The following is a 27628-nucleotide window of genomic DNA, read 5'->3' on the forward strand; positions in this document are numbered from 1 at the left end:
GCGGCGCGGGCGGGGGAGACGCAGTCGCGCACACGCATTGGCTACACGCGCTCTAGACAAAACCGTGTTCGAGTGACGTGGGAACGTGTGCGCGTTGAATATCTCTCCTATATACTATCTGTCTTGAGAGAGATTCACATTTGTAACTTGTTTTTTATTATTATTACTTGACGACATTTTAAAAGCGTCAGTCCCCGAGACGAGCAAACCCCGCCATTCTTTTCTTTGCTTGCTAACTCGTTTACAGTCCATTTCTCTTGATATGCAATTATCTGTCCTCGTCTTCCTCTTTGGGAGCGCGACGGTCTTCAAACCGGAGACAAACTAAACTGGTAAGCAATAATCTCAGATTTTCTGTAGTCTGCGTGTGTGCTCGCGATTTTTGGGGGGCTGTTTGGATGTTTCCGTTTGCATGTGTGTCCATGTGGAATGTAAAGAGCGGTCAATCGATGCCAAAATGCAAGCTTGCGAAGCTCAGCTGTCGATTTTCTCAAAGCTTTTCGCCTGCGTTTGGTTGTATCTGCAAATGTGTGTTAAATCAAACCGACCGGGGAAAAATGTGATAGCTAAATGATGAAATCGTCTTCATAGTGGATCTGCAAGCGCATCCTCGCATTCATTATGCATGTGCAGCATAAACTCCTCTTATCTGGAGCTCGATGAAACAAACACACTGATATCACTGATATACTTCTAGAACAAGTCTGTTGTGGCCCATTTGACACATCCTGTCCTTTTAGCTTTTTCAAGCGAGAATGAAGGGCTTTTTATAGAGAAAGGCGTCCATTTTCGGTGTCGGTGTCGGGCTCCTCTAATGAATGCACTGCGGCTCGCATCAGCGCCCAGCCTCCCCCTGTCAACTCCCACACTTCACCCTGACCATTTATCTGATCTCACTGATCACGAGCGTGGACCTTTTCACAGCCCTGCTCGTGCATGTTTGATCCATGCGTTTCAATCACATCATGTGACCTTAGGAACATGGCTTTTGCTGTCAAGAGGCCTCTATTTCAGCATCAGGCGATTTTCAAAGGAAAAAAGATGCACTGGTCACACTGATAGATGATAGAGGCCTACATAAAGGCTTCTGGATGTTACAATGCAGTAAAACCCTGTTAATTGGTTAAATGTAAGTATTGTGCCCATTTTAAGACAATACATAATTCTACTGGCAAATGTCGTTAACCAAATTGAAGGAAAAATACATTTTTAGTAAAGTTTCTTTTTTAGTTATCAGGTGATTTATGTTTAAATTGATTAGTTTAGTTTATGTACACTGTCCCTCTGTTACATTGCACTGTAAAAAGCAACTACTAATAGCTGAAACAGCTTGGTGCATTATTATAAATGAATTATATACACGTACAGTAGCTGAACTTCACAAGTTTAAAGTATACTGTCACTAATAATGCCATCCCATAATGCCTTTAACAGTGTCAGTGCTTATCTGCACTTTGATTTCACCTGCCCAGTTTACAAGTAGTAATATGTCTCCCATTCAGTGTCATATTGCACGATATTCTGTAATAAAATGAATGAATCAGATAGCAGTTAAAAATCACACAGCACAAGCTAGTGATGGCAGTGTCTGGCTTTGGCACAGAAACCTTAATCAGCATAGTTGTGTGCTCGCAGGAAGCCTAAGATGTTCTTCCACCGTTTACATGGCCTATGACCACACAGAAATGCTTTAATGAAAGAAAGCACCTGGTCAGGGCTCAGGTTGTATCGCTCTCCGTTGGAGGATTCTGTTTAAGCAGATTGCGCCTCCTGGGATCATAATTATGTAATACTCTGAAGAGTCCTGTGTCAGCATTGCTGTACCAACACCATTTTCCCACGATCTATACAGGAACTGAGAGCATTTCAGAATACAACAAAGGAAAAGAAACCCCAGCGGACGGCCTTTTTGCTATTATTAAAGAGCGGACCCCTGACTGAGATTATCTCCTTTATTCTCCGTATAATTTAAAGAAGTGAACTGTAAAAATAAGGAGTCCTGCAGATGTAAATGACAGATTTTATATTTGCAAGTGGAAGTCTCTGCATGGTTTTGAAACTGATAAATGGTGAAATATGATCGAGACATGGATTGGTTTAGCAATCGGCTTCTCTTTTCTATGCCATCCCATGAAGTGCACATTGTGTTAGTCGTGACACTTTCCCAGGCACACTTGTTCTTTCCCACTAGACCAATACAGCTTTTAAAACAGCCATACTGCAGCAGAAAAACAAAGTGGAGTGAACTGACCCCTCATACCCCCGATCAATGCTGTCTATAGCAAAGCTATATCCTCGCAACAACACCGGCAAGAGTTTTTCTCACAAACTACATCAGTGATGAGGTTTACACTGTTAAAACAGATTTAGAAGTATAAGCTATTGTTCGTATATTGACTGTTTATGGTCAGTGCAGTTAAGGTCCTGTTCATGGTTGTATTAGTGTGGCTTTTTAACAGACAGTGACATCAGATGATTCAGGCAACATCTGTTTGCGGTGTGCTTACTTTTACCCTAGTGCAATGATGCAATGGTACTCATTTTAAACCATTTTTGGCAGAGATGACTGATGTCTTTTTCAAGCAGTTGATGCCAATAGTGATATTTAATAAATTATGTTTCATTAAGAAAGTTCGGGAGGAACACGTTCAAATGATCTATCCAATCAACACGTCCTTCCAATCAGCAATTAACACGTCTATCCAATCAGCATGAGAGGAGGCCAAATATACACAGTCCTCGACAGTTTTCAGCATCCCTCTTGGCTGGTTCCTACCACAGCCAGGAATACAGGGGGAGCACTCTGGGTTCAGGCCAAAATACAGAGCTCAAAGCCCTGTTTTCGGACAGCACGCCAAATACACATACTCTTTACTCAATCTGATTATGTTTAAGTGTGAATTCATGAAAGAAACATTTTTGAGAGTTTTTGAAGCATTTTAGATTTAAATCCTACAGAAATCTGCCATCAGCATGCAATCAGTTGAATCTAGCAGATCAAATAATATAATATAATTAATATTATATTAATATTAATATATATTAAATTGATAAAAATTGACTGTAAAGACATTTGAACATTGTTCCAAAAAAGTCAAATAAATGCTTACTTTGTATTCATCAAAGAATCATCATCCTGTTTTCCACAAACATTTTAAGCAGCACAACGTTTTTAATATTGATAATAATAAGAAATGTTTCTTGAGCTGTAAATCAGCATATCAGAATGATTTCTGAAGGATCATGTGACACTGAAGACTGGAGTAATGATGCTGAAAATTCAGCTTTACCATCACAGGAATAAATGACATTTAAAATATAATAATATAGAAAACATTTGTTTAAAATTGTAATAATACTGTACTTTTGATCAAATAAATGCAGACTTCTAATTTAGTGTGGAATCAAACTGAACAGATACACTCTCGTTGCCTCATACACACCCATTGAGGCTTTTGGATTGTCCTTAGAGCTGTGATAATTAACTCTCCCTTTCGTCGGTCCCAACTGGGACTGAAACTTTCATGGAATGAGAATCCTTAAATACCTTAAATACAGACGTGACAGAGTGCAAGAGACAGACTGTGATCATTTGTTTCCTTCATTAAACAGAACCTATAGCAAGCTGTAAGCAAGAGAAAATGATTCATTCAGTCGGTTCATGCATTCTTTGTCTGGATCTCAAAAGGAATTAAGAAACAAGGTAATGCCGCTTGTTTGTTAATTGCTTGTGGGAGGAGATACGGACATCCAGGTTAAGCAAACTAAATGAAAATCCTCTCTCGCTCTCTTTTCCTTCGAGCTTCCTTTACAGATACTGCTGCATAACTGGAACTATATGATTGTTCATCGTTCATTGAGCAACTGCCTCCTCCTGGCAAGTGATCTTTATTTCTGAAGTTTATCTGAAAAGAAATTTACTGAAATAAAAGAAACACTGATTTATTTATGTATTAGAAGGAATATACCTGAGCAGTACTGTACTGCCGTGTCTGCAACTGTACAATTCATACAAACACCTATCAGATGCCCTTAAAATGATGTGAGTGCAGGCCAGGGGAGATATATTGTATGGTAAGGAATTAAGCCTAGATGTGCTTGGTTGTGTTGTCGGAATGCGATGTGAGATGTGAACTTAATTAATCAAACTGTTTAATTTGGTTTTAAGTTCTCTCATATTTAATGACAGCAACATTTTGGTGAAATTCAGTTTTAGTCACATGTGGTGATATTACATACATATACACTCAAATGTTTGGGTTTGGCAAGATTTTTTATGTTTTTGAAAGAAGTTCTCACCAATGCTGCATTTATTTGATCAATATTACAGTAAGACTTTTGTTATTGCAATTTACAATAATTGCTTTCTATTTTAGTACATTTTAAAATGTAATCTATTCCTGTGATGGCAAAGTTGAATTTTCAGCATCATTACTCCAGTTTTCAGTGTCACATGATCCTTCAGAAACCATTCTTATATACTGATTTGCTGATCAAGAAATGTTTTTTTTTTTTTATGTTGCTGTTTAATATTTTTGTGTGGAAACTATGATTCTTTGATGAATAAAACGTTTGAATAAAAAGTTGAAATCTTTGTAGCAATCTTTTGAAACATTGAAAACTGTTACCGTCACTTTTGATCAATTTTAATGCATCCTCGCTGAAGACTAATTACTATGGCTCTAAACTTTTGAACAGTAGTATATATGGTCACATTTATACTGGTTTGTGGAGCCAGTTTTGGAATAGTGCAGATGTATTTTTGAATGAATCTATTGGATCAACTGAATCATTTTTTCAAGTTTGATACTGTGATTCATTTAAAGCTGCTGTCCGTAACTTTTTTAAGTTAAAAATAATCCAAAATAATTATATTAAAAAAAACATATTCTGCCAGTGGTCAAAACTATCTGCTTGCCATAGCTAGATTCAAAACGGTTAGCTTGTAATAATGATTTTAATTCCAGTGGTACTGGTGGGTTTCCGCGGGAAATTCGAGCATGTCTTTGCGTCATTACGTCACACCCGTACACATAAAGAAGGAGTTTCAGCTAGCCGGCTATACTGCGCGTGACGAGATGTTTAGATGTATAGGCTTTTCTCGCAGCACTTTACATAATTAAACTTATGGCATCCAGAAAGATCCAAACAACAATCATCAGTGTCAACTGGAGATTCAGCAGTTATAAAACCCAAAAGACTTCGTACTTCGGATTTAAGGTGGCTAGAGAAAGAGAAAGAAACCATCTCATGCGAACCGAAGGATTTAAACATCGGCGGGGCTTTTGAAAAGTGCGTGAACTCCGTGTTTTGAAGGGGTTCAAAACGGAAGAAGAGACGGCTTTTTTTCTCCTGAACAAGTAAGACATTTCAATAGTTCAATCGTGTAACTGTTACAGTACGTTTTCTTAATTCACACAGTTATGGAGTTTCCTTTGTTGTGACTTTCTCGTTTTGCTATTATGGAGAATATGAATTCTGAACTACACAGGTAACCATAAAACACATTAAATTTAACATTAGTCACGCAATGCTGATGTTGTTAACATGAACAATTTGAGAACAAAGTAGGCTATAATTTGCACGGTTGCTGTAAATCGCGTTGATTAAATCTAACGAAGCTTATCATGTCGAATGCTTTTTCCCCCTTAGTTGGTCAGAACAAAAATGGATTTTACTTACTTGTTCAGAAGACATTTTCTTATGAAAATTCTTATGTTGGTCAAACTTTCAAAAAGTGAATCTGTGATTCTGTATGACAGTATCCACACAGCGCGGTGACTGACAGCAGCACTCGCCTCAAAGCACTGTGTTCATCCGCGCTGTTTCATGCCGATTTACAACCCACGTAAAGATGATAATTCCGCGAATCACTGCAGTTACAGATTTCGAACAGAGAGATGGCGACAAATAGGAAAAGATATGGACTGCAGCTTTAATAAATAACAGTAGATCAGTGCATGAATTGGCTGTTTACTGTTCTTGTGGGGCCTAATTGGATGTATTATTAAATTATAAGTGATCTTGTGCTTTGTTCTGACCGTTGAATTTGAATTTTTAAGGTGACCTCTTCCTGGAAGCCTTACATGTCTATGCATATTGATATTATGCAAATTGCATGTATATAAATATACTGCCTGCTGGCCCATCACAGCTCTTGTCTTTTCACAGAGTTACACATTCTTTCCTTCATAATTTTGGTCATGTCAGCTCGAGCTTGGCTGGTAAGAGAAACAGGCTATCCATTAACTATCCATCATCACTATTGTGCTCTTTAGCAAGCCACTTTAACTAAAGTTGCTTGGGGGAGACGGTCCATGTAACAAAAAGTATACTGTAAGTCACTTTTAATAAATGTGTCAGCTAAATAACTAATTAGTTAAAGATTTTGCAAAGAGTTCAGTCTTTGAGAGGAATCATGATTTGAAATGAACACGTCATTTCATGTCATTTCTGAATCTTTCAATGTCTCTATGTGTGCGAGCACAGTTCACGTGTGTGACATTCGTCACATTTGAATTATCAAAGACGCAATGTGAGAGAAGCACTGATGAATCACCAATGCCTGAGAGATAAAGTTGTAAGTAAGGTTTATTGGCAAAATGTACAGACTTTTAGGTGTTTGCATTGAACAAATCAAACAAAAGTAATTGAAATAGCTCAACACAACAAATGTTTCAAGTGGTTTCAAATTCAACTGAAAATGCAACTTTTAATGACTTCTGCAGTCTCAAAATTATTCAACACCCCGAATAGAATCCCTCACAACAGCACAAATCTGCAAAACAGGTGTTGGTCTTTAGCACACCTGATGGAACTAATCAAGGGCTTCATTAGTTGCACCAGGTTTGCTTGAGCTAGAACACATGAAATATCTGAACTGGCTAGGTTTGTTGAGTGTCACGTTTGACTGCATGTTAGAAATATGGCTAAGTCAAAAGAATGGTCCTAAAAGTTAAGAGAAGATATCATCGCCCTTCACAAACAAGGAACAGGATACAAAATTAAGTTTTATAGAACAAAGTTCGGGAGAAGCATGTTCAGGTAATCAACCAATCAGCACAAGAGGAAGCCGGTTTAAATATAGCCTTCCCTCACCTCTGTCCCATGACAGTTTCACAGCATCCCTCCACCACCCCATTACCTCACTCTTGGCTGGTTTTCTATCCCAGTCAAAAGGGGGGAGTATTCTGGGTTCGGGCCAAATTCCGAGCTCGGAGCCCTCCCCCGGACAGCACGCCAAATATCCATAAATTACTATATCTGATTTCATGTACGTGTGAACTTGTGAAAAGATAGCGAAGGAACTAAATATTCCTAGAGACACCGTTGGAAGCATAGTTTGCAAGTTCAAAGTTAAAGGAACAGACGTTACACTACCTGGATGGGGCAGATAAAGGAAGCTATCAACGGCAGCAAGCAGATTTCTGAGAAGGCAGGCTCAGAAATAACCTTGAGTGACTGCCAAAGACCTGCAGCAAGACTTTGGTGGCAACAGGAACTCAGGTTTCAACTTGGACAGTAAGGCCTGTACTAAACGCATGGCAGAACTCGAGACGTACACAACTGCTGACCCAAAAATCATATAAATAAGCCACCGAAGTTTTGGGATTCTGTTCTGAGGAGTGATGAAACAAACTTTTAGCACATTTTTGGAACTTTTGGAAAACTTTGTGGAACTTTTTGGCCCTATGGATCAGCGGTATGTCTGGAGGAAGAAGAATGAAGCATATGCTGAAAAAAACAACAGTTAAGCATGGTGGTGGCTCGGTGATCCTCTGAGGCTGCTTTCCTCTGGCACTGGAAACCTGCAGCGTGTGGAAGGCAAGATGGATTCATTAAAGTATCAGGAAATCCTAGGAGAAAACTTCATGCCATCAGTAAGGAAGCTGAAGCTTAGCTGTCATTTGGACCTTCCAACAGGGCAATGATCCCAAGCATACCTCAAATTCCACCAAGGCTTGGTTGCAGAAAAGGTCCTGCAAGATTCTACAGTGACCATCACGGTCACCTGACTTGAACCCCATAGAAAATCTCTGGTGGGATTTGAAGAAGGTGGTTGCAGCACGCAAACCCAAGACTATTACTGAACTGGAGGCCATTGCTCATGAGGAATGGGCTAAGATTCCTCAGAAACGCTGCCAGAATCTGGTGTCTGGTTATACATCTCATTTGCAGCAGGTCGTAACAGCAAAAGAGTGTTCTACTAAGAACTAAAGATCAAGGGGTTGAATAATTTTGAGACTGCAGAATTCATTAAAAGTTGCATTTTCAGTTGAATTTGGGGGAACCACATGAAAAATCTGTTGTGTTGAGCTATTTCAATTACTTTTGTTTGATTTGATCATTGCAAACAGCTGAAAGTCTGTAAATTTTGCCAATATACCTGATTTGCAATTGGGGTTATAATTCCAATTACCGGTTACAACTGTAGGTTAAAGGCTTAATTCACCCAAAAATGAAGATTCTGCCATTATTTACTCACCCTCAAGTTGTTCCAAATCACTAAGACTTTCTTTAATCTTAGGAACACAAATGAAAATCTTTTTGATAAAATCTGAGAGCTGTCTGTCCCTCCATTAACATCTATGCAACTACCACTTTGACGCTCCAAAGCGTTCATAAAGAGATTGTAAAACTAATACATATGAATCAGGTGCTTTAGTCCATTTTCTGAAGAGACACGGTCGCTTTATGAACAGATTTAATTTAGTCTTTTATTCACATATTAACATTGATCAGTGAACATAAACAGAAGCTCAGCCGAACTTGATTGACACGTGAGAGCAAACCTCTTGCGGAAGCTCAAATGTGCGGCGTGACACACGAGAATTAACCTCATTAGTCCATGCAGAAGCTCAAACATGGTGTGTAACACATGGTAATTGTGGTGAGCAGGACGAGGCCGAGGGCCGTGAGAGAATGGTGCGAGGCCGGTGGCGTGATTACTAATGAGCGACACCTGCGCGACGCACCCGTCTTCTCCAACGGCCCTCGGCCTCGTCCTGCTCGCCACAGTAATGAACCTCATTGGTTCTTGCGGAAGCTCAAGCGTGCTGCGTAACACATGAGAATGAACCTCATTGGTTCTCACAGGTCAACTGAACATGCTTGAGCTTCTGTTTATATAACTGATGTGTGAGTTGATGAATGTGTATATGTGAATAAAAGCCTATAAATTCAATCTGTTCATCATATAAATCAATCATGTCTTACCAATCAGCTGCTGATACGAACATGAACCAAGTAGTTGACTTGAGTGAGGGGTCGAAATGAATGAGGGTTTCTAATGGTTTATGTAAAAAGGTGAGTTGATTAAGACTAGTTTATTCACTTTTTATGCTTTAGACATGTAAAATATCCGTGTTTCAAATAATTATTGGGTTCTTTAATGATAGAATTATGTATTGTGACGTCATCGTGCGATTACGCAAACGAACTAGTGAATTGGGTTTTTTGGAACCGGTTCATTGAAGCGAACTGTCCGAAATAACCAGTTCAAGGAAAATAATTAAATTTCCCATCTCTCAGCCTCAGATGCTATTAAAACTTAAAAGATATTCAAAGATTTGAGACACCTCATGGCAAGTTAACTAGATATCCACAAGTAAAACTTCAGATTTCGCTTTATTTTCTGAGTTATGTCTGTATTAATGTACTTTCTGCATTATGAGAGACAAAATATATGATCGTGGAATCAGTCTACACATTTCCTGCTTTTCCCCCAGTGTTTTCTGTTTGTTGAGACAGCCACATAATAATTTTGGTGGTATATTCTATTTCAGGTAAACTTGCTCTTAAACAGCACTTAAAAACAATGCAAACTGTGGTTGGTTACTCTATGTCAACCAGACATGGTCTGTACCAGTCTAAAGCCGACTTTCTGCTATCTTTGACATTTACATTCAATTGTTGCAGTTGCATTCGTTTGAAACTTTCGCATTTGTCATGCTCTCTGCTTATTCACCATGGTAAAATTAATGAAAAATGTATATACATACAAAACAAATGATTGCCAACACATCTGAAAGAAAAGCAAAGTAGGTAGGGCTGATCAATGTAAATAATTATGTAATAAATTATTATTTCAGACAATTTTAGATCAAATATACTGGTAGTTCTCACCTTGCGCTTTTAGTTTTGATTAGAACAGGCCTTACATCACATCTGGTCGAGTGGTTGCATAAGGTCTTACTGCAAAAGTTCCTGTAATATTTGTCCACCGGAAATTACTGACTTCCGGTCTGTCGTTTGTCATAGATAGTTAAAAGGAGGCAGGCGGCAGTAGACAGGTCAGCCAGAATAAGCTGCAGTGGGAACTAGACCTAATGCTATTTAGTTAAGGACATGCGAGACTAGCCTAAACTTAATTACCTTTACTAAAAAAATTAGCTATATATCCATTCTTAAGTAAATACAATTAAAATGTTAGAATGCAGAATCAAAGAATCTTTCACATTTGGCACTGGCAGACACTTTTAATATCAGCGACATGCATTGCATTTAAGGTAACCCCAACTGTTCAAAAGTTGGTAAGATTTAATACTTTTATTGAGCATGTAGGCCTATGCATTAAAGAGACAGTTCACCCAAAAAATTTTATTCTGTCAACTGTTTTTCTGTTTACTCACCCTTATGTTGTTCCAAACCTGCGCATGAGTTTCTTTCTTCTGTTGAACACAAAAGAAGATATTTTGAAGAATGTTGGTAACCAGACAGTTGACGCCACCCATTGACTTCCATGGTATTCTTTACCTACTATGGAAGTCAATGGGCCAATGGGCTACATTAACTGTCTGGTTACCAACATTCTTCAAAATATCTTATTTTGTGTTCAACAGAAGAAAGAAACTCATACAGGTTTGGAACAACTTGAGGTTGAGTAAACATAATTTTCATTTTTGGGTGAACTATCCCTTTAAATGTATCAATAGTGACAGTAAAGACATGGATGTTACAAAAGATTTCTATTTTAAATAAATGGGCTTTTGAAGTTTTCACAAAAAAATATTAAGCAGTACAACTGTTTTCAACATTGATAATAGTAAGAAATGTTTCTTGAGCAGCAAATCAGCATATTAGAATGATTTCTGAAGGATCATGTGTGAAGACTGGAGTGATGATGCTGAAAATTCAGCTTTGGAGATTGCATCACAGGAATATACAAGAATAAATGACATTTTAAAGCCTCATAGCATAATTGCCTAAGTCATATTTCAATGTCTTTGGAAAACAAGAAAAAACACAAAATGACTTAGGCAATTATGCTATGAGGCTAACATTTAAATAAAAAACAGTTATTTTAAAATGTAGTAATATTTCACAATATTACTGTTTTTACTGTATTTTTGGTCAAATAAAGTCAGCCTTGGTGGAAAAAAAAACCTTTTTCAAAACATTACAACTCTTACCGACGCCAAACTTTTGTGCATTTGATCAGTTCATGCATTGAATAGAACTCATGACCTTGCTAGTGCTCTACTGTTCAAGATAAAGGAACACGATGTTTCGAAATTCAATCAGAAGACACGTGATAAGGCTACACATCATTCATTTTGTGTGGATAGCACTCAAAAGTGTGAGTTGGACGTACACAATGGCCACAATTTGAGCACACTGGAGGCGAGGCTGGCAGAAAGAGAGTGTATGTGGTATATGCCCACAGCCAAGAAGTGTAGTGTGAATGTGAGGAGTGTTATAAAGGGTGTGTGTAAATGAGAGGATCAGGTGTTATACTCTAATCCTTCATTAACGATGTCATCTCTCAGCTCAGTGCGGTCTCACACCCTCAGCGTGACGATGATGCTGCAGTAGCGATAAATTCATCCAAACAGAAAGGTGAAGGTAGTGTTTCATTGCATTCATTTGATGTATAATGCTATTCACTTTTCAAAGTGAATCATTCAAGTGTTTCCTTGCACAAAGGTATTTCAAACTTCAGTGCGCTTGCTTTTGTTTGATGTCATTCGCACTCTCCATGATTATATTGCTTTTGCTCTGTCCATTCTCTCTCTGTCTGCTTCTGTCTCACGCTCGTTCTCCCTCTCTTCCGAACGACGCAAAAGAGGTCATAATTGACGCTCTTTGTCATGATTGCAGCAGGGACTTATGTGCTAATTATTTTGATTCACGAGTCATAATAATTGGACGCGTTTCCCATAATTACGGCTTCGCCTTTCACAGTCATGACATGATTTGTCTGAATGGTGTATTAATTGACTGTAATTTTGATCGGTTACTTGACATACACATTGACATGTCGTCGAATGTATGGTGAGAAAGAAATGATGGTGGAAATGAGTTATGTTGTGTCACTTCTTTCCCCCTCCCCCCAAGCCTTGCATATCAAATCTCGCATGACTGCAATAACTGGGAAGTTATGAATGGAAGCACCGCTGATTATGTGACCGTCTCATGAGAACAGGATCTCGGCTATTCTTTTTTTCTTGTCCTTGTGTGATTATAAATAGATGCAAATAAATATGTGATTTTTTTGTGGTCTGCCAAGCCAAATGTTTGTATTTACTGCGATAGTAAGTGGCAGACTTTGGAAACACAGAGACAATCTGCTTCATAAGAGGTGTTGTCGTGTGTGGTTCTCAGTTTGATGCTCTACTTCAGTTTAAACATAGCAGAGGCCTTTGACTGAAACAGACACTGAAAGCTGCTGACTGTCTTCTGACTGACTCTCAGGCTGATTATTATAGTGTAGGCTATGATTATAGTGTATTTCAGTTAATGTTTCTGTGGCCTGCAGAGGAGTTAAACGCCTCAGGACTGTTGACTTCACACTGGCTTTCTGGGCAGTCATGTGAACTACAAAAAAAGGATGGCCTATTATTAATCTGTAACACTTTCTGTGTTTTGGGCAGTGTTTTTGTGGGAGGAATATAATTCTTCTTTTGAGAAAATAATTATATTTTGTTATGTATCTGATGTTGTGAATGGTTCTCAGTTGATTTTTTTTTTCTGGACCCAGATTTATCCAAAATATCCTTAATGCGAAACTTTTAAATTATATTATGATGAACTGCATAGACTAGATTAGAATATTCAACATTACTGTTTATTTATTTGTTGTGTTGATAATAGCTTGAAATTTGATGGTTTCATTCTATGCACAGCCAATTATTCTTTGAACAAAACGCATTGTACCTTAGCATATATATGAAATCATGTAGAGAAGAGTTTGATTGAGTGCCATGTTTATTTAATTTAGTATTTTTCCTACATTCTACACTGTTATTGTATATAGGTGCATTCTATTTTTTTGCATTAGCATTGTTTTTCCCTGCCGTCTACGAGAACAGACCCCATTTGGGGGTTTTGACCCACCAGTTGAGAACTACTGCTGTATTGTACACTACTGTTCAAAAGTTTAGGGTCTGTAAGATTTTTTTTAAAGAAGAATTAATAATTGTATTAAAGCAACACTAAAGAACATTTTTTACCTTAAAATAATGGTTCCAAAATCGTATCAGTGGTTCATCAAGTCGTTACAGGGTGAAATGAAATGCACTTCTGGATTCGCTTTGCAGCCCTATATCTGCTTTAACCACACTATGCAAGTTTACCAGACCGGGTCGCGTTTCTGTAGTTCGAATGAGACATAAGAAAACTACAAATTTGACTTGCTTTATGTCAAGCGTTACAATAGTCATTATTTAGTTTTTCTTCGTTTCTGATGTCGCAATACATCATACTTTCATGAAATCATGCAACATACTCTACCTTGTCTGTGGGCATTGTTCATCGACAGTATAGGCTTCGGTAAGTTAAATTATTTACAGTACTACAGCGGTAATGGACAATTCTGCTTCCAACCTGTAGGGCGACCGAAGAGGAAAAGTTCTTTAGTGTTGCTTTAAGCAATGATGCATTCAATTGATCAAAATTGACAGTAAAGATATTTAAAGGCTTAGTTCACACAAAAAAGAAAATTCTGTCATGATTTACTCGTTCTCTTGTCGCTCCAAACCCATAATACTTTCACTCATCTTAAACACAAATGAAGATATTTTACTGTCCCTCTATTGACAGCAACACAACTACCAGTTTGACGCTTCAAAAAGTTTTACGATCTCTATGAACTTTTTGAAGCGTCAAAGTGGTAGTTGCATAGCTGTCAATAGAGGGACAGAAATCTCTCAGATTTCAATAAAAACATCTTTATTTGTGTTCCAAAAATGAACGAAAGTCTTACAAGTTTGGAACGACTTTTCTTGCTTTTTTGGGCAAATTAACCCTTTAATGTTAAAAAATATTTATTTTTGTTCGAAATAGGCCTAAATGCTGTTCTTTTGAACTCACTATTCATCAAAGAATTCCACAAAAATATTATTATAGCAGCACAACTCTTTGAAGGATCATGAGACACTGAACACTGGAGTAATGATGCTAAAAAATCAGCTTTGCCATCACATAAAAAAATTAAATTTGAACATATTTTAATATAGAAAACAGCTCTTTTAAATTGTAGTAATGTTTCACAATAATGCTATTTTTCACAGTATTTTGATCAAATGAATGCAGCCTCAGTGAGCATAAGAGACTTCTTTCAAAAATATTTCACAAGAAAATCTTACTGACTAAACATTTGAATTATTCACTACTTAGTGTACTATACTATGTAATAGTAATTTATATGCATACTATATTTGTAGTCCAATAGTCATTTTTGTAAGCTATTTTTAGAGTTAACAGTACAACTGTTGTGCATACAATAATAGAATATTGTAATGCAAAAAGTGTTCCCAGAAGTCTCTTTTTTTCATGAAATTAATAAATATTAGTTATTAGTATTTAGTATTTGTTGGTTTCTGTTTGTGATAATACAATATTGCCTCAATGCAGTTAGCTATTTTTGTTTATTAGTAGCTTGGCAACCTACATTTATGAAGTTTTAAAGCTTCTTCAACACTGGCAATGTGATAAAGCAGCATTAATCAGAGATTACACCGATAGAAAAGAGACGTTTGTGATCTGTGAATGTGACTGAGCTGTAGTGATCAAGACTTGGACCCAGTTTACACAGGTTAATGTCACATGATGGTTTGCTCAGACTCAAGTGAGAGTGAGAAAACAGACTGTTGCTGTTTCCGTTATTCATAGCTTTATTACCAGATTCTTGTATTGATCATAATAAACTGTATTCACTGTGTGAGAAGAGATTAGATTAGAGATTTTAAGCTTCTCCATCTGCTTTTATATAGACATTTGTATTGGTATTTTTTTTATTAATAACTTTACCCTTACCTGTGGCCATACTGTATAACAAAGTCAAAACAAAAAAGCCTTTCTTAGATATTAGACTAACGTTCCCCATAGTGAAAGGAATTGTGCTTAATTGAATTAAATTTACAGTTGTAGTGTATTTTAAATTATAAATGTATATATAAATTTTTAAACTGCACTTGAAGGTAATTGTCAGGTTTATGTTCAGTTTGTTTGTGTTTGAGGGTCCGTTTAAACGACACCATTTTCAACTAAAAACGTTTTATGCGTTTTGGCAGTCATTTACACAACAATGGCGTTTTGCGGCCTGAAACTTGCACTTTTGAAAATGAGTGCAAGTTTTTGAAAACAATACAGTTATTGTCTCTGTGAAAACTACAAAAAAACGAATTTGTGTTGTGAAAACAGTGACGTCATACGCATGCGTATTATGTGTTCAGTTCAGTCTATAAGTGTGTAGTGCATCTTTACAAAGTCACATCACCAACTACTCGCCTGGCAGCATATTACAGCATTTTTAATTGATTTCGCAGATCCATGTTAACGGGGAATGTTGTCTTCTGTATCCGAAAAAAACGTTTTTAGTACATCATTGTCGTGTAGACGTATCCTTAGTTTGGTTTGCCCTTTCTGCCTGTATGTATTCACTAGTTAGTTTCCTTGGTTACTGATTGTTACGCACCTGTTTCAGTTTCTGTTGATTAGCCTCCCTTGAGTATTTAAGCCTTCAGTTCTCTTCGTTTTTGTGTTCCAGATTGGTCATCATAATCATGTCATAAAAATGTACTCTAATTACAAGTAGCTACACTTTGTGATAATGTCAATAATTTTTTTTTACTTTAAAGTACATTTTAAATCATTATGGTGTACTGCTTGTTTGTCGTGTTTTAAAGCAGTACGTTATTTTGATGTGTTGACTAACATACTAAAAGCACGTAAAGTACTCGATTGTCATTTTCAGTCATTCAATATTATATTTTAAAGTTAATATATTTGAAATGTACCAATTGCAAATTTTTAATTATGAATGTGTAATTACGAAATATAAATTATAATATATATAAAAATAGAAAACATACCAGTTTCAATACAAATTACATTAAAGTATACATTAGTTTACCAAAAACTCTTATTTCAAAGACAATAAGAGTAATTATGATATGACACATAAAGATGAACTTACGTCCTACTTAAATGGGTCAAAAAAGCTCTCTAAAGTTCAGCTAATTTTATTTAATATAAATTTAAACTATAATAAATTTTGATTATTTGCAATTACATGCAATTAAGTGTCCAAAACATTAGATTTACTTTGCACTTAAGTATATCCAATATAAGTACTCTATTTAATAGTATGCTAAAGTGTACTTTTTTACACAAGGACTATTATCCTAATAATTCTCTTTAACAGCTCAGTATAAATGTATGGGTCACATAGTGGTTTGCATTGTGTATTTGTACAGATTGTATTTGGTTTGTTTGTGCTATTTTTTTACAGCCTCTGTCATCTTATCTAACAGCTTACACTTGATAAACGTCTCTAGCTAGAATAGTTTGGGCTACAACATGCAAAACTGCATCTTTATGTTAAAAAAAATTTTATGTGCCACTGACACATTAGAAATCGACTCAGATTGTCCATCCATGTTTGACTCGAAAGGGATTTTTCTATGAGCGCTACAAATCTGTACTGCAGAGGCTCACCATGTGAACAGGATTTAACCCATTTTGATGGCTGTGCCATATTGCATTATAAATTATTAACAGCCAAGGCAGCCCTGCATTATGTCTGCTAAATTATGTTTGCTAAATTATGCGTACTGCACGATTGTCCTCTGGTTTTATAGGTTTTCATTGCATGTGTGTGTGCATTGGCGTGCGTCTGTGTCTCATATAGGTGTGGTTAACATAAAGCACCCAGCACTGTGAGGTAATGATTCTCCCTCTTGCTTGGTCAGGGAGTCTCTACAGATTCATTGCAATGATCCATTCATGTAATGTTGCTGAATTGCATGTTTGTCAGTTATTCCCTTATCTCGTCCCAAGGGATGAAAGCACTGCCCCCCTCCCATCTCTCCATGCACAAGCTTTTGCAATTCAGCGTTACTATGGTAACAGTGTAGACCTGCCTTTGCTGCTTTCTCCCCAAGTTCTTTAGAATCATTCCTTGCCAAAGTTCCACCTAACAGTTTTTTTTTTTTTTTTTTTTGCGGCAAAGAAATTGCGGCAGAATCCAATCTCTCTCTTTTCTTCCTTTTCTATCTCTAGGTTTTGTTTTATATATCGGCAATGACCAGAACTGACGCAAAGTAAGACTGCATACATACGAAGGGATCACAGAGACCAACACAAGCTTCTCCATTGTGGTCGACCTGTCAGAAGAGAAGCGGGGGAGTAAACGAGTGCAGGAAGAACAAAAGGAGTGTGCGAGGACAGTCGATGGATGCTGCCCGGATTGAGGGGACAGCACATTCTCATCTGACGAGGAAAAGAAAGATTTCAAAATTGAGTCGAAGGACAGAAACTCGCCATCAGGTAAGCTACTTCGTCCAATCAGGTTGAAGCATTGAATGGCCTTGAGGCTGAGGTTGCGTGATTAGAATCAAGTCTAAAAAGAGAAGGAGGTCAGTCATTTCTCATCTCTTTATATCGATACTATAAAAGAAAACAAATTGGAGGAGAGATAGATGGACAATCAGTGATGTTTCCATATCTCTCTCTCTCTCTTTGCATCTCTTGCTCTCTCCTGTAGGCATGGTGTGTGAGAAGGGCATTCAGATCCTTCTCACCATCGTGGGTGCTTTCGCATCCTTTGGCCTGATGACGGTGGCTATCGGCACAGATTATTGGCTGTACTCGCGGGCGCTCATCTGCAACAGCACCGCCAACAACTCACAAGATGATCCCCATAATAAAGACAAGAAGGACCCCGGGGCCTTGACGCACTCTGGCCTGTGGAGGATCTGTTGTCTGGAGGGTCAGCCACTATCTTGGCTCTTGGTTACATTGTAGGGGTGGCATCTGTGTTTCTGTGCTATCTGTGCACTTATTTGGAGAATAGGAGGGTTATGATTTATTAATATTTGCCTCCACTAGGGTAGTCTTATGATGATACAGTGTTTATACTAAAAAAATACTAGGCCACAGTTTGATAAACAAACAATAGTACATCAGATGGTAAATCAAAATAGTTTTAAAAAAGTCGTATATCAGTGGTTTTCAAACTGGTATCCATGGGGAAAATTGATATTTTCTGTCATAGTGTTAACTTAATATATTGATTAAATATTAATTATTAAATATCATATTTTAATGATAAATGCTTTTTTAAAACGTATGTAGAATTTGATGATGTTTCAGTATAATTTTTATTCTACAGACTTATGAGATAAACAGTTATTTTATTCTATTGACAGCCATAGTTTTTAACAGTAAGAAATGAAAAACAAGTGTGCCAATAATTTCGTGTATATATATAAAAAGCACGTATGTATACACAATTGTTTAAAAGTTTGTGATCTGTAAGATTTGTGAAATCGTTTTTGAAAGAAGTCTCCTATGCTCACCAAAGTTGCTATTATTTGATCAAAGATACAGTAAAAACAGTCATATTTGAAATATTGCCATTTTCTATTTGAAAAGATTGTAAAATGTAATCTATTCCTGTGATGGCAAATCTGAATTTTCAGCATCATTACTCCAGTCTTCAGTGTCACATGATCCTTCAGAAATCATTCGAATGTGCTGATTTGGTGCTCAAGAAACATATCTTCTTATCATCAATGTTGAAATCAGTTGTTCTGCTTACTATTTTTTGTGGAAACTGATAAATTCAGGATTCTTAGATGACAAGAAAGTTCAAAAGAACAGCATTAATTTGAAATAGAAATCTTTTGTTACATTATAAATGTCTTTACTGTCAATTTTGATCAGTTTATGCCCGGTTTCACAGACAAGGCTTAGGATAGTCCCAGACTAAAATGCATGTTTTAGCTGTTTTAACTGAAAGCAGCTTGCCAGTTCCATTGTTTTGTCTCAAGATAAATCCAGTAAAAAAGCGACTCAAATGTCCTAATTTAACTAAGGCCAAATCCTGGCTTGATCTACGTAAGCCACGTCTGTGAAACCAAGCCTTAGTCTCTTTGCTGAATAAAAGCATTAATTGAAAAAAAAAAAAAAAATCATACCCCAAACTTTTGAACGGTAGTGTATACGTATCTATAATAACTGCGGTGACAATATAAAATGTTATCTTTGTAATATCACACTATTTTCAATATTTATATTTTAGGAAGAGGGTCCCTCGCAAGAGGATAGTCATTTCCCCTGTCTTGGAACATTTTACAGGCATGGCAATGTTTTTAATTCCAAAAATATACTAAACGTAAGATTTTTATTATTTACTTTAATTATTCATCAAATTAATAGGATCTCACATAATGCATATTATTAATCTACTTTCACAATCACAAGTGCCTTTAAATTGTTCTGTATAAAAGATGAAACCGTTTCAAAAGTAGTTCAATTCTTCATTTAAATGGCATTTAAGGATACCCAGACAGCAACATAGTGTCGGCCCAGATCCGGCCCACATCTGGTACGCGTGGAATCCACATGTACCAGGTGTGACACTATGATTCTGTCTGGGTAATTAACACACACAGTTTCATAAAACCTACATACATCCTGAACCCCGATATAGCTGTTATAGAGTTTTGAACTTAGGAGCACAGCCCAAAAAGGCCTAATTAAAAGGCTGAGCAGATTGCATTGGGAGGTCAACACAGAGGGACAGCAGTCGTAGTCTTAGGGGTCGTTCTAGCACCTCGTGTTCTCACTCATCCCCGTGTAATACGCTCTCCGCTCCGCCTGCAGCCAGCCATTGTGCTCTTCTAATTTAGCCTTATGGCTAAGCTCTCTGATAACAAAGCATTCAATTAAAGATAAGCCTGTATTCCCAATCATCATAGCGACGCGGCCTGCTTTTTTCGGCCGTCTCTTTGTTTCTCTCTCTATCTCATTAAAGCCTCGCTTTCCCTTCTTTCTTTGCCCCTTTGGTCACTGCAGTATTACAGCACTCTTGGCATAGTTTAGAGGTCAAGACATCCTTGCTTTCCCGAGGGATTAGAGCCAAGATAGATGCTCAGTAGAAACACAATTAAAAGCAGGTGAAGTGGAAAGCGGATTTTTTGGGATCTGCATAATAAATGTTGCAGCTAAATCAGTCCAAACAGCAAGTACTACTGGCTTCATGATGATAGGTGCGCTGATTGTCACATCACCGCGACTCAATTCTAGACATGCACACACATGCTGGGCCTCGTCCTGCCCTTCAGGCTCCCCTACTGCTGTAGCAGTCGATATAGCAGAGGCCAATGCTACTCTCAAAGCTAATGAGTTGCTTTCATGTGTAACATAGCTTAGATCGCAAAAGCAAGGTCATGGTAAGCAGGTGAACTTCCTATTGGACCAATTTGGACTAGCTTGAATTTCCATACTGGCTTGGTGCTAGTCTTAAAGTGATACTTTTCCCAAAAATTCTCTCATCATTTACTCACCCTCAAAGACTAAAAATAAATAAATAATGATAATATCTGCGAGTCCATATAATGCAAGTGGATGGAACCCAAGTTGACAATCACCCAAAGTGAACATGACGGGAATCCGTACGGCCCGAGTTTTCTGAAGCGTAAACGATAGCGTGTGTGAGAAAAATACTATTATTTACAATGTTTACACTACAAACCATTGCTTCCGTCTGCCTGTCAAACACGGGTTCATGAGTTCACGCTTGACATGAACATCAGCACTTTGTAAGCATGTTCTGAAGCTTAAGCAAGAAGGGATGGAGAAGCACAGATGATATTCACTTCTCACACAAGTCTCACAACATGCTGATGTTTTTGTCAACTCACGAACACACATTTGACAGCTGGCTGAAAGTCATTATACTTTATGGTGTAAAAAGTGTAAAATATTAGTATTTTCCTTGCACACACCTATCGTTTTGCTTCAGCCGACATTGATTCATCAACTGGAGTTGTATGGATTACTGTAGTTCATTTTTTTTTTTTATATATATATTTTAGAGGTCCCGTACACTTGCATTATATGGACTCGCAGAGTCATAGTACAAGTAGGTGTGGTATTTTCACCACTCCTCCCCCACTGTGATTGGACGGCTGGGTAAAAAGTGACACTGATGAGCTCTGCGTTTTATTCAAAGTTGTACATTTCTCAACTCTGCGACCAGAAAAAAAAAAAGCCAATAAAGCACTCAGCGTGGAAAAGTCGCTCAGTGGCTCGTCACACTGCTGTCTTTTTTAAATATGTGGCTCTTCCATTGTGGGTGATGCAGACCTGCCAACCTGTATGCCTTTTGAGTAGCAGGTACACATTTTGACCTCAAAGTACACTGGTATGATTTGCAACAACTACACAAAAAACTAGTACAGTACAATAATATTATTTCTACAGTATTATATAGTTTAGTTTTAAATAAAAAAAATATCTTAATAATTATTAATATTGTATAGTCACATTGATTGACAACAGTTAGAATCGCAGAGAGATTTTTTTAACTTTAAAAATATGTGCCTGTATTTATACAGACAAGGCTAGTCTAAGTAGAATTAAGCCTAGACTAAAATGCATATTTGAGCTGTTTTAACTGAAAGCAACTTGCACTGACATATCTCAGTGCTAAGACTCATTTATGAAACCTACTTAAATGTCTTAATTGAACTAAGGCCTACTCCTGGCTTAATCCAAGCCTTGTCTGTGAAACCGGGCCATAGGGTTTACATATATATAGGGTTTCCTATATCCTCATGATATAATTGTTGTGTTTTTTTTAAATAATTTTTATTTATTTATATTATGAATAAATTAATAATATGGTGGTGAGGGGGGAAATAACCTTGTGCAAAGCGAAGTAGTGCAAAAGCATGTGAACTGAGGTTTACACTATTGTGGTACTCAAATAATTTCCCCAAGCTTGGCAGGTCTGGTGACGTGCACTTGATGGCAGAAACAAAGGCCATTACTGAAAGCTGCAGTATCTTTAACAAAGAAACAAAATGGTGATGCCAGATTCGCTGACACCTTTCCCTTTTGTGCCCTCGTCTCTTTCCTACAGATTAATGTCCATAAGAGGAGGAATATAAAAAGACAAAAACAGCTGTGAAAAGAATCCCCCATACACCTGTCCACCTGTTTCTCCCTTCGTCCGTCTCATCAATCCATCACATTCCCACTCCATCATTCAACACCGCGTCAGTCTGTCTGTCTGCCGTAGGCCCCCAGCACTGGAGCGGGTAGCTATTCACTCCCCGATTGACTCCAGGGCTAGATTTCTAGGGTGCATGTGTGTGTGTGTGTGTGTGTGTGTTCCTCTGTTCCACATCTTAACAAATGAACATAATGAATTAAGAGAATTAGATCTGTATCAGCAGCTACAATCCAAAAATGAGTTCCCTATCTAATTTAAAGAGATTGGATTGCGAATTAGACCATTAAAAGGTATTCATTCTTTCTTTCTATCTATCCATCTATCTATCTATCTATCTATCTATCTATCTATCTATCTATCTATCTATCTATCTATCTATCTATCTATCTATCTATCTATCTATCTATCTATCTATCTATCTATCTGTCTGTCAGAGCTCACATCAATGCATGTTTTATTATGAAAGAATAATAGAAAATTGACATTCCTGCATTTGACCATGATCACAATTGATATTCCATGAGACACTTCTTGTGTTAAATACGAACTACTGTTCAAAAGTTTGTGGTCAGTAAGATTTTTGTGTGTGAGGGTTTTTTACGGAGGTATGTGATGCGGTTCTTTCTCAGTTCAGGATTAACATATGCTCAGGATGTCTTACCTCTGACGTTCCTCTGACGTGTTTTTGCTTGTAGGGGTGAAGCGTGGCGTGTGCTCCCAGATCAACCACTTCCCAGAGGATGCTGACTTTGATCATGATGGAGCAGAATACGTCCTGAGTAAGAGGCTGCCCTTTATTACAACAACAGAGTTTATCATGACAAGCAGTTCTGCAGCATGAATGGAATGCAGCAACAGCAATGTTAAAGGAACAGTTCACCCCAAAATAAAAAATGGTCATTATTTACCCAACCTTCCCCCCTTGTATTGTAACAAATGATTATGATTTTACACATTTAAAAAAAAAAAGTTTTTACATATGGTAAAGAAAATGATGACGATGATCTTCCTTTTAAATACCTATGCTTCTTTGATGTGCCATACTGTAAGAAGAGCTTTTTCAAAGTGACATATTGCAGATTCACAATAATTCTGCAGATTCAATCCTATGCTTCATATCCCCTGAAATGCTCCAAGACATTTCTGTGCTACAGCTCCCTGTGTGCACGTGTGCATGTCACGCGCATAAATGCACGCACATATACACACACACACAGGTTGGCATTTTGGTTGGTATTTAGATGGCATTTCCTTGCTCTGTCCCAGCTTAACTGGTCCCAGATGGGATGCCCAACTGCCAGGGGAACATTTTTCCTCTGGGGCTTTTTCACAGAGAGCACAACTGCATAATGTAATTAACCAGGTGCCTCATTTTAGCTTAATATTTATATCTAAAAATGTGTGGAAATACAAATGCACAGGGCTAAAGACCTGAACAGAACTGACTGGCCTGCACTCATCACGTCTCACGCTTATGATGCTCTCCGTCTCTCACCCTCCCATCTGTCTCTCTACTCTACTCTGCTATTCTCTCCTTCCCTGCAGGAGTGGTCCGGGCCTCCAACATCTTTCCCATTCTTAGTGCCATCCTGCTGCTAATGGGAGGGGTCTGTATCGCAGCCAGTCGCTTCTACAAGAGCAAAAGGAATATCGTGCTGGGGGCTGGCATTCTGTTTGTAGCAGCAGGTAAAGTGTGTGCAGTGTGTGTACATGTATTGGTGCTGGAGTAAATGTCAGATTACACCTAATATTTGCCAGAACTACAAAAACGTGTCATACATATATCTTATATATTTAAGAATTAAATGCAAAGTAAGCTAGACATTATATTAAGTTATATATTACATTTTATATAATACATCATTTAATATAATGTCTATCTCATAATGCTTTAAAGATTATATATATAATTTAATATAAGGTTTAGCTTACATTGCATTCAAGATGCACATATCTATTACAACGGACACTTTCTTCCAAACAGACTTAAATTGCATTTGAGATACACATTTAATTAATAAGTCGCTTTGGATAAAAGCGTCGGTCATGCATAAATAAAAATGGTTAAAATTATAATATAGAATAATATGTTAATTGTCCAGTAGATTTTTCAGTAAAAATCTGTTTACTGATAATATATTTTTATTGGAAAAAAATATGTAAAATTGACATTATGACATGGACCCCAATGTGTAATAGGAGAAAACACAGAATTCATTATAAAATGTGTTTAATTGCTTGTGCCTGTACAGAATTATCCACAATATTACTGTAAAATGTATCTGATGAAATCTGTTTGTCAATTGCCATATTAGACTGCAAGTGCTTCTGAATCGTTGTTATTCTGCAAACAAAAGCTGCATATCACCTGAAGCAACAACACATTTTGATCAGTTGGCATGTTTTTGACCCTTGATCTTTAGGCCTGAGTAACATCATCGGTGTGATAGTGTACATTTCTGCCGCTCTGGGTGACATTTCCCCAAAGAAGGACGAGGATAAGAAATGGCAGTACTCCTACGGCTGGTCCTTCTACTTTGGTGGGCTGTCCTTCATCCTGGCTGAGATGGTGGGTGTGTTGGCGGTAAACATCTACATCGAGAAGAACAAGGAGCTCCGCTGTCGCTCTCGCACCGATATCTTTAAGAGCACCACTCACGCCATGCTACGACTCCCGAGCTACCGCTTCCGCCGCAGATCGCGTTCCAGCTCTCGATCCACCGACCCTTCGCGCTCTCGAGACCCGTCCCCCGTGGGTGGTCCTCCGGGGGGTAAGAACTTCGGAATGGCCCCGTCAGCTTTACTCTCCCAGGGGCCCATCTCGGTGTCCACTCTTCCCAACCCCCACTCCCGCTCCGCTCTGCCAGGGGGTGATATTTCCCTTTACACCCTCTCCCGAGACCCCAAACTGGGTGGTTTAGGAGGGCTGGGCGCCCCTCCGCTGTACGGCACGGTGGACCGCGCCACACTATACCAGCTGCACAACTGCTTCCCTAAAGAGAGCGGAGGGGGCGGAGGAGGCATGATGATGAGTGGGACGCTGCCCTCGCTAAAATCCCACAATCCGTCAGTGGTCCAGAATTCTTCCAACTCCAATGTTCCGCTCGGCAACTCAGTCCCATCCTCCCAGGCTCCACCTTTCTCCTCCTCTACGGTGGAGAGGGAACGAGGGATGGGGACGCTGGATAGGCTAGGGAAAGGTGACAGAGAGAGTAACTCCAACACGCTAAATAGGAAAACTACACCAGTCTAGACAGATCGAGGGTTGGAGTAGTTGATAAAGTGCAAAAGCGAGAGATAACTTAGATGGATAAAGACTGGGAAAACAACTAAAAAAAGAGGATAACTCTCTCAGTATTGAAAAATGTTTCACTTTATGAAAAAATAAAGAGTAAAAGAATGACAAACATCTCATAATAACAACAACATTCATGTTTTTTTTTTTTTAGTACTGTTTTATAACATGTTGTTTATTCTTAATGAAACTATAATCATGGGATACTGTGATGTTTATTATTTTGCTTGATTTTAAAGACGTAGAATTTCCAAGACGATGAAGTGTTGTTGTTATCATGAGTACGTTTGAACTGCTAGCTCTACACATTGATAAATGATTCTAGTTTTTAAACTAGAAAGACGAGATTTTGACTGTGATTCAAAAACGTGATACTGAGCACTGCAGAAACATGAGTGTATTGTGAGAATGAGATTATTATTATTACAACTAACTTTGTGAGAAGCATTTTATTTATTTTAATGAAAGTTTTATTTTCTACCCTTTGATAACATGCAATTTAGTGTGTAATATCTGTATATCTGTCTTCCAGCTCAGTAAACAGATCAGCACCATAATTGATGGACTGAAGAGTTCAAATGAAAAAGATTTTTATATAAACCTACCATCATATTATTTTTGTTAAAATCACTGTTAGCAGTAGAAGTAGCACTTGTTGAATTGAAAATCTTTGTTTTGGGGCATTAAAACATTCCCTCACTTAGTCGAAGAGGGACAGATGATATATTTGTATAGAGAAAATGGTGAATGACATTCAGAAAATGACTTCTATCCAAAACTGTGCTTTTCAAATGGGCGGGGACAATAAAGGACCATTTGAATTGTAAATCGACAGGTCTGCAGTTGGAGGGAGGCTGAAAAAAATACATTTTGAAATGCAAATGTATATTACACATTTGAAAAAAAAGAAAAAAAAAGAAAAAGACTTTAAAATCCAGAGTACAGATATGTATTGGAGAGGGCAGAATGGGTGGGCGGGGCTTTTTTGAATATGTATGAGGACACTGGTCTTCCTTGAGCTCTGATTGGGCTACACTCTATGTTGGGGCATGCCCTGTGTCATTTGTGTTTTCCCTCCATTGTGTCATGTGATCATGACAGTATCCCAAAGGCAAAGCTCCCCTCCCAAAAAAAAAAAAAAAAAAACCCTTACAAAAAACAAAAACAAACGTTCACTGTGCTGCACCTGACTCCCTTTGACCCGTCTGCTTCTCTAAATGAGAGATTATATATGTGGACATTCTGCTAACCTTTAACCTTTATTCCATGATCCCAGCCAACAAGAGGTCAACACAGGACATTACATAATTGAGTGCAAATGGGCATCAAATCACAATCTCCTGTAATCGGGGGTCTTTTTTAATTCATGAAAAATGTGAAAAACTACACACAGACAGCATTTATGTGCTTAGTTATAAATATTACGTAGTGGAGAATAGATATATCTAGAGAAAATATGGTTTATCTTAATGTGTGATAAACTCTAACACTGTATTGCACGGATTTTATATATAAAAGAAACAACAGACAATCTACGAGTGATGTCATTTGTGTCTTTTAAAATCTTGATCCTTAGAAGTTTATTAACTTTATCAAAATTGTTTTCTATGGAAGAACATCTTAACCTCAGAGTAAAAAATATAACTAGATAATTGAAATAGTTTAAAATACAAGTCACATCGCAATTGTTCAAAGGCGCAATTATATTGAAAAAATTGTCGCGATTGTGAGATATAAAGTTGCAATTATGAGATAAAGTCGGTAAGAAATGCTCTTTTTTTTACTCTGAGGACAAAATGAGCTTTCATAATCATAATGCAGGGATTCTCAACCAAAATTATTTCAAATAAACGCATTAAAATAGGCAA

At 37.6% G+C, this 27628-nt stretch overlaps 1 protein-coding gene across 1 annotated transcript; it reads left to right on the plus strand.

Annotated features, from left to right (window-relative positions):
- cacng8b (calcium channel, voltage-dependent, gamma subunit 8b) lies at positions 1-27277 on the plus strand. Its single transcript, XM_056269934.1, has 6 exons — positions 1-332; positions 17503-17769; positions 17987-18211; positions 23161-23244; positions 24011-24151; positions 24889-27277. Exons 3-6 carry the CDS (start codon positions 17989-17991, stop codon positions 25716-25718), a joined length of 1278 nt encoding a protein of 425 aa, XP_056125909.1. The 5' UTR covers positions 1-332; positions 17503-17769; positions 17987-17988; the 3' UTR covers positions 25719-27277.
- Positions 27278-27628: the final 351 nt, after the last annotated feature.

Source organism: Rhinichthys klamathensis, unplaced genomic scaffold (assembly GCF_029890125.1).
Source record: "Rhinichthys klamathensis goyatoka isolate OS25496 unplaced genomic scaffold, OSU_Roscu_1.1 h1tg000295l_1, whole genome shotgun sequence".
Taxonomy (NCBI): Eukaryota; Metazoa; Chordata; class Actinopteri; order Cypriniformes; family Leuciscidae; genus Rhinichthys; species Rhinichthys klamathensis.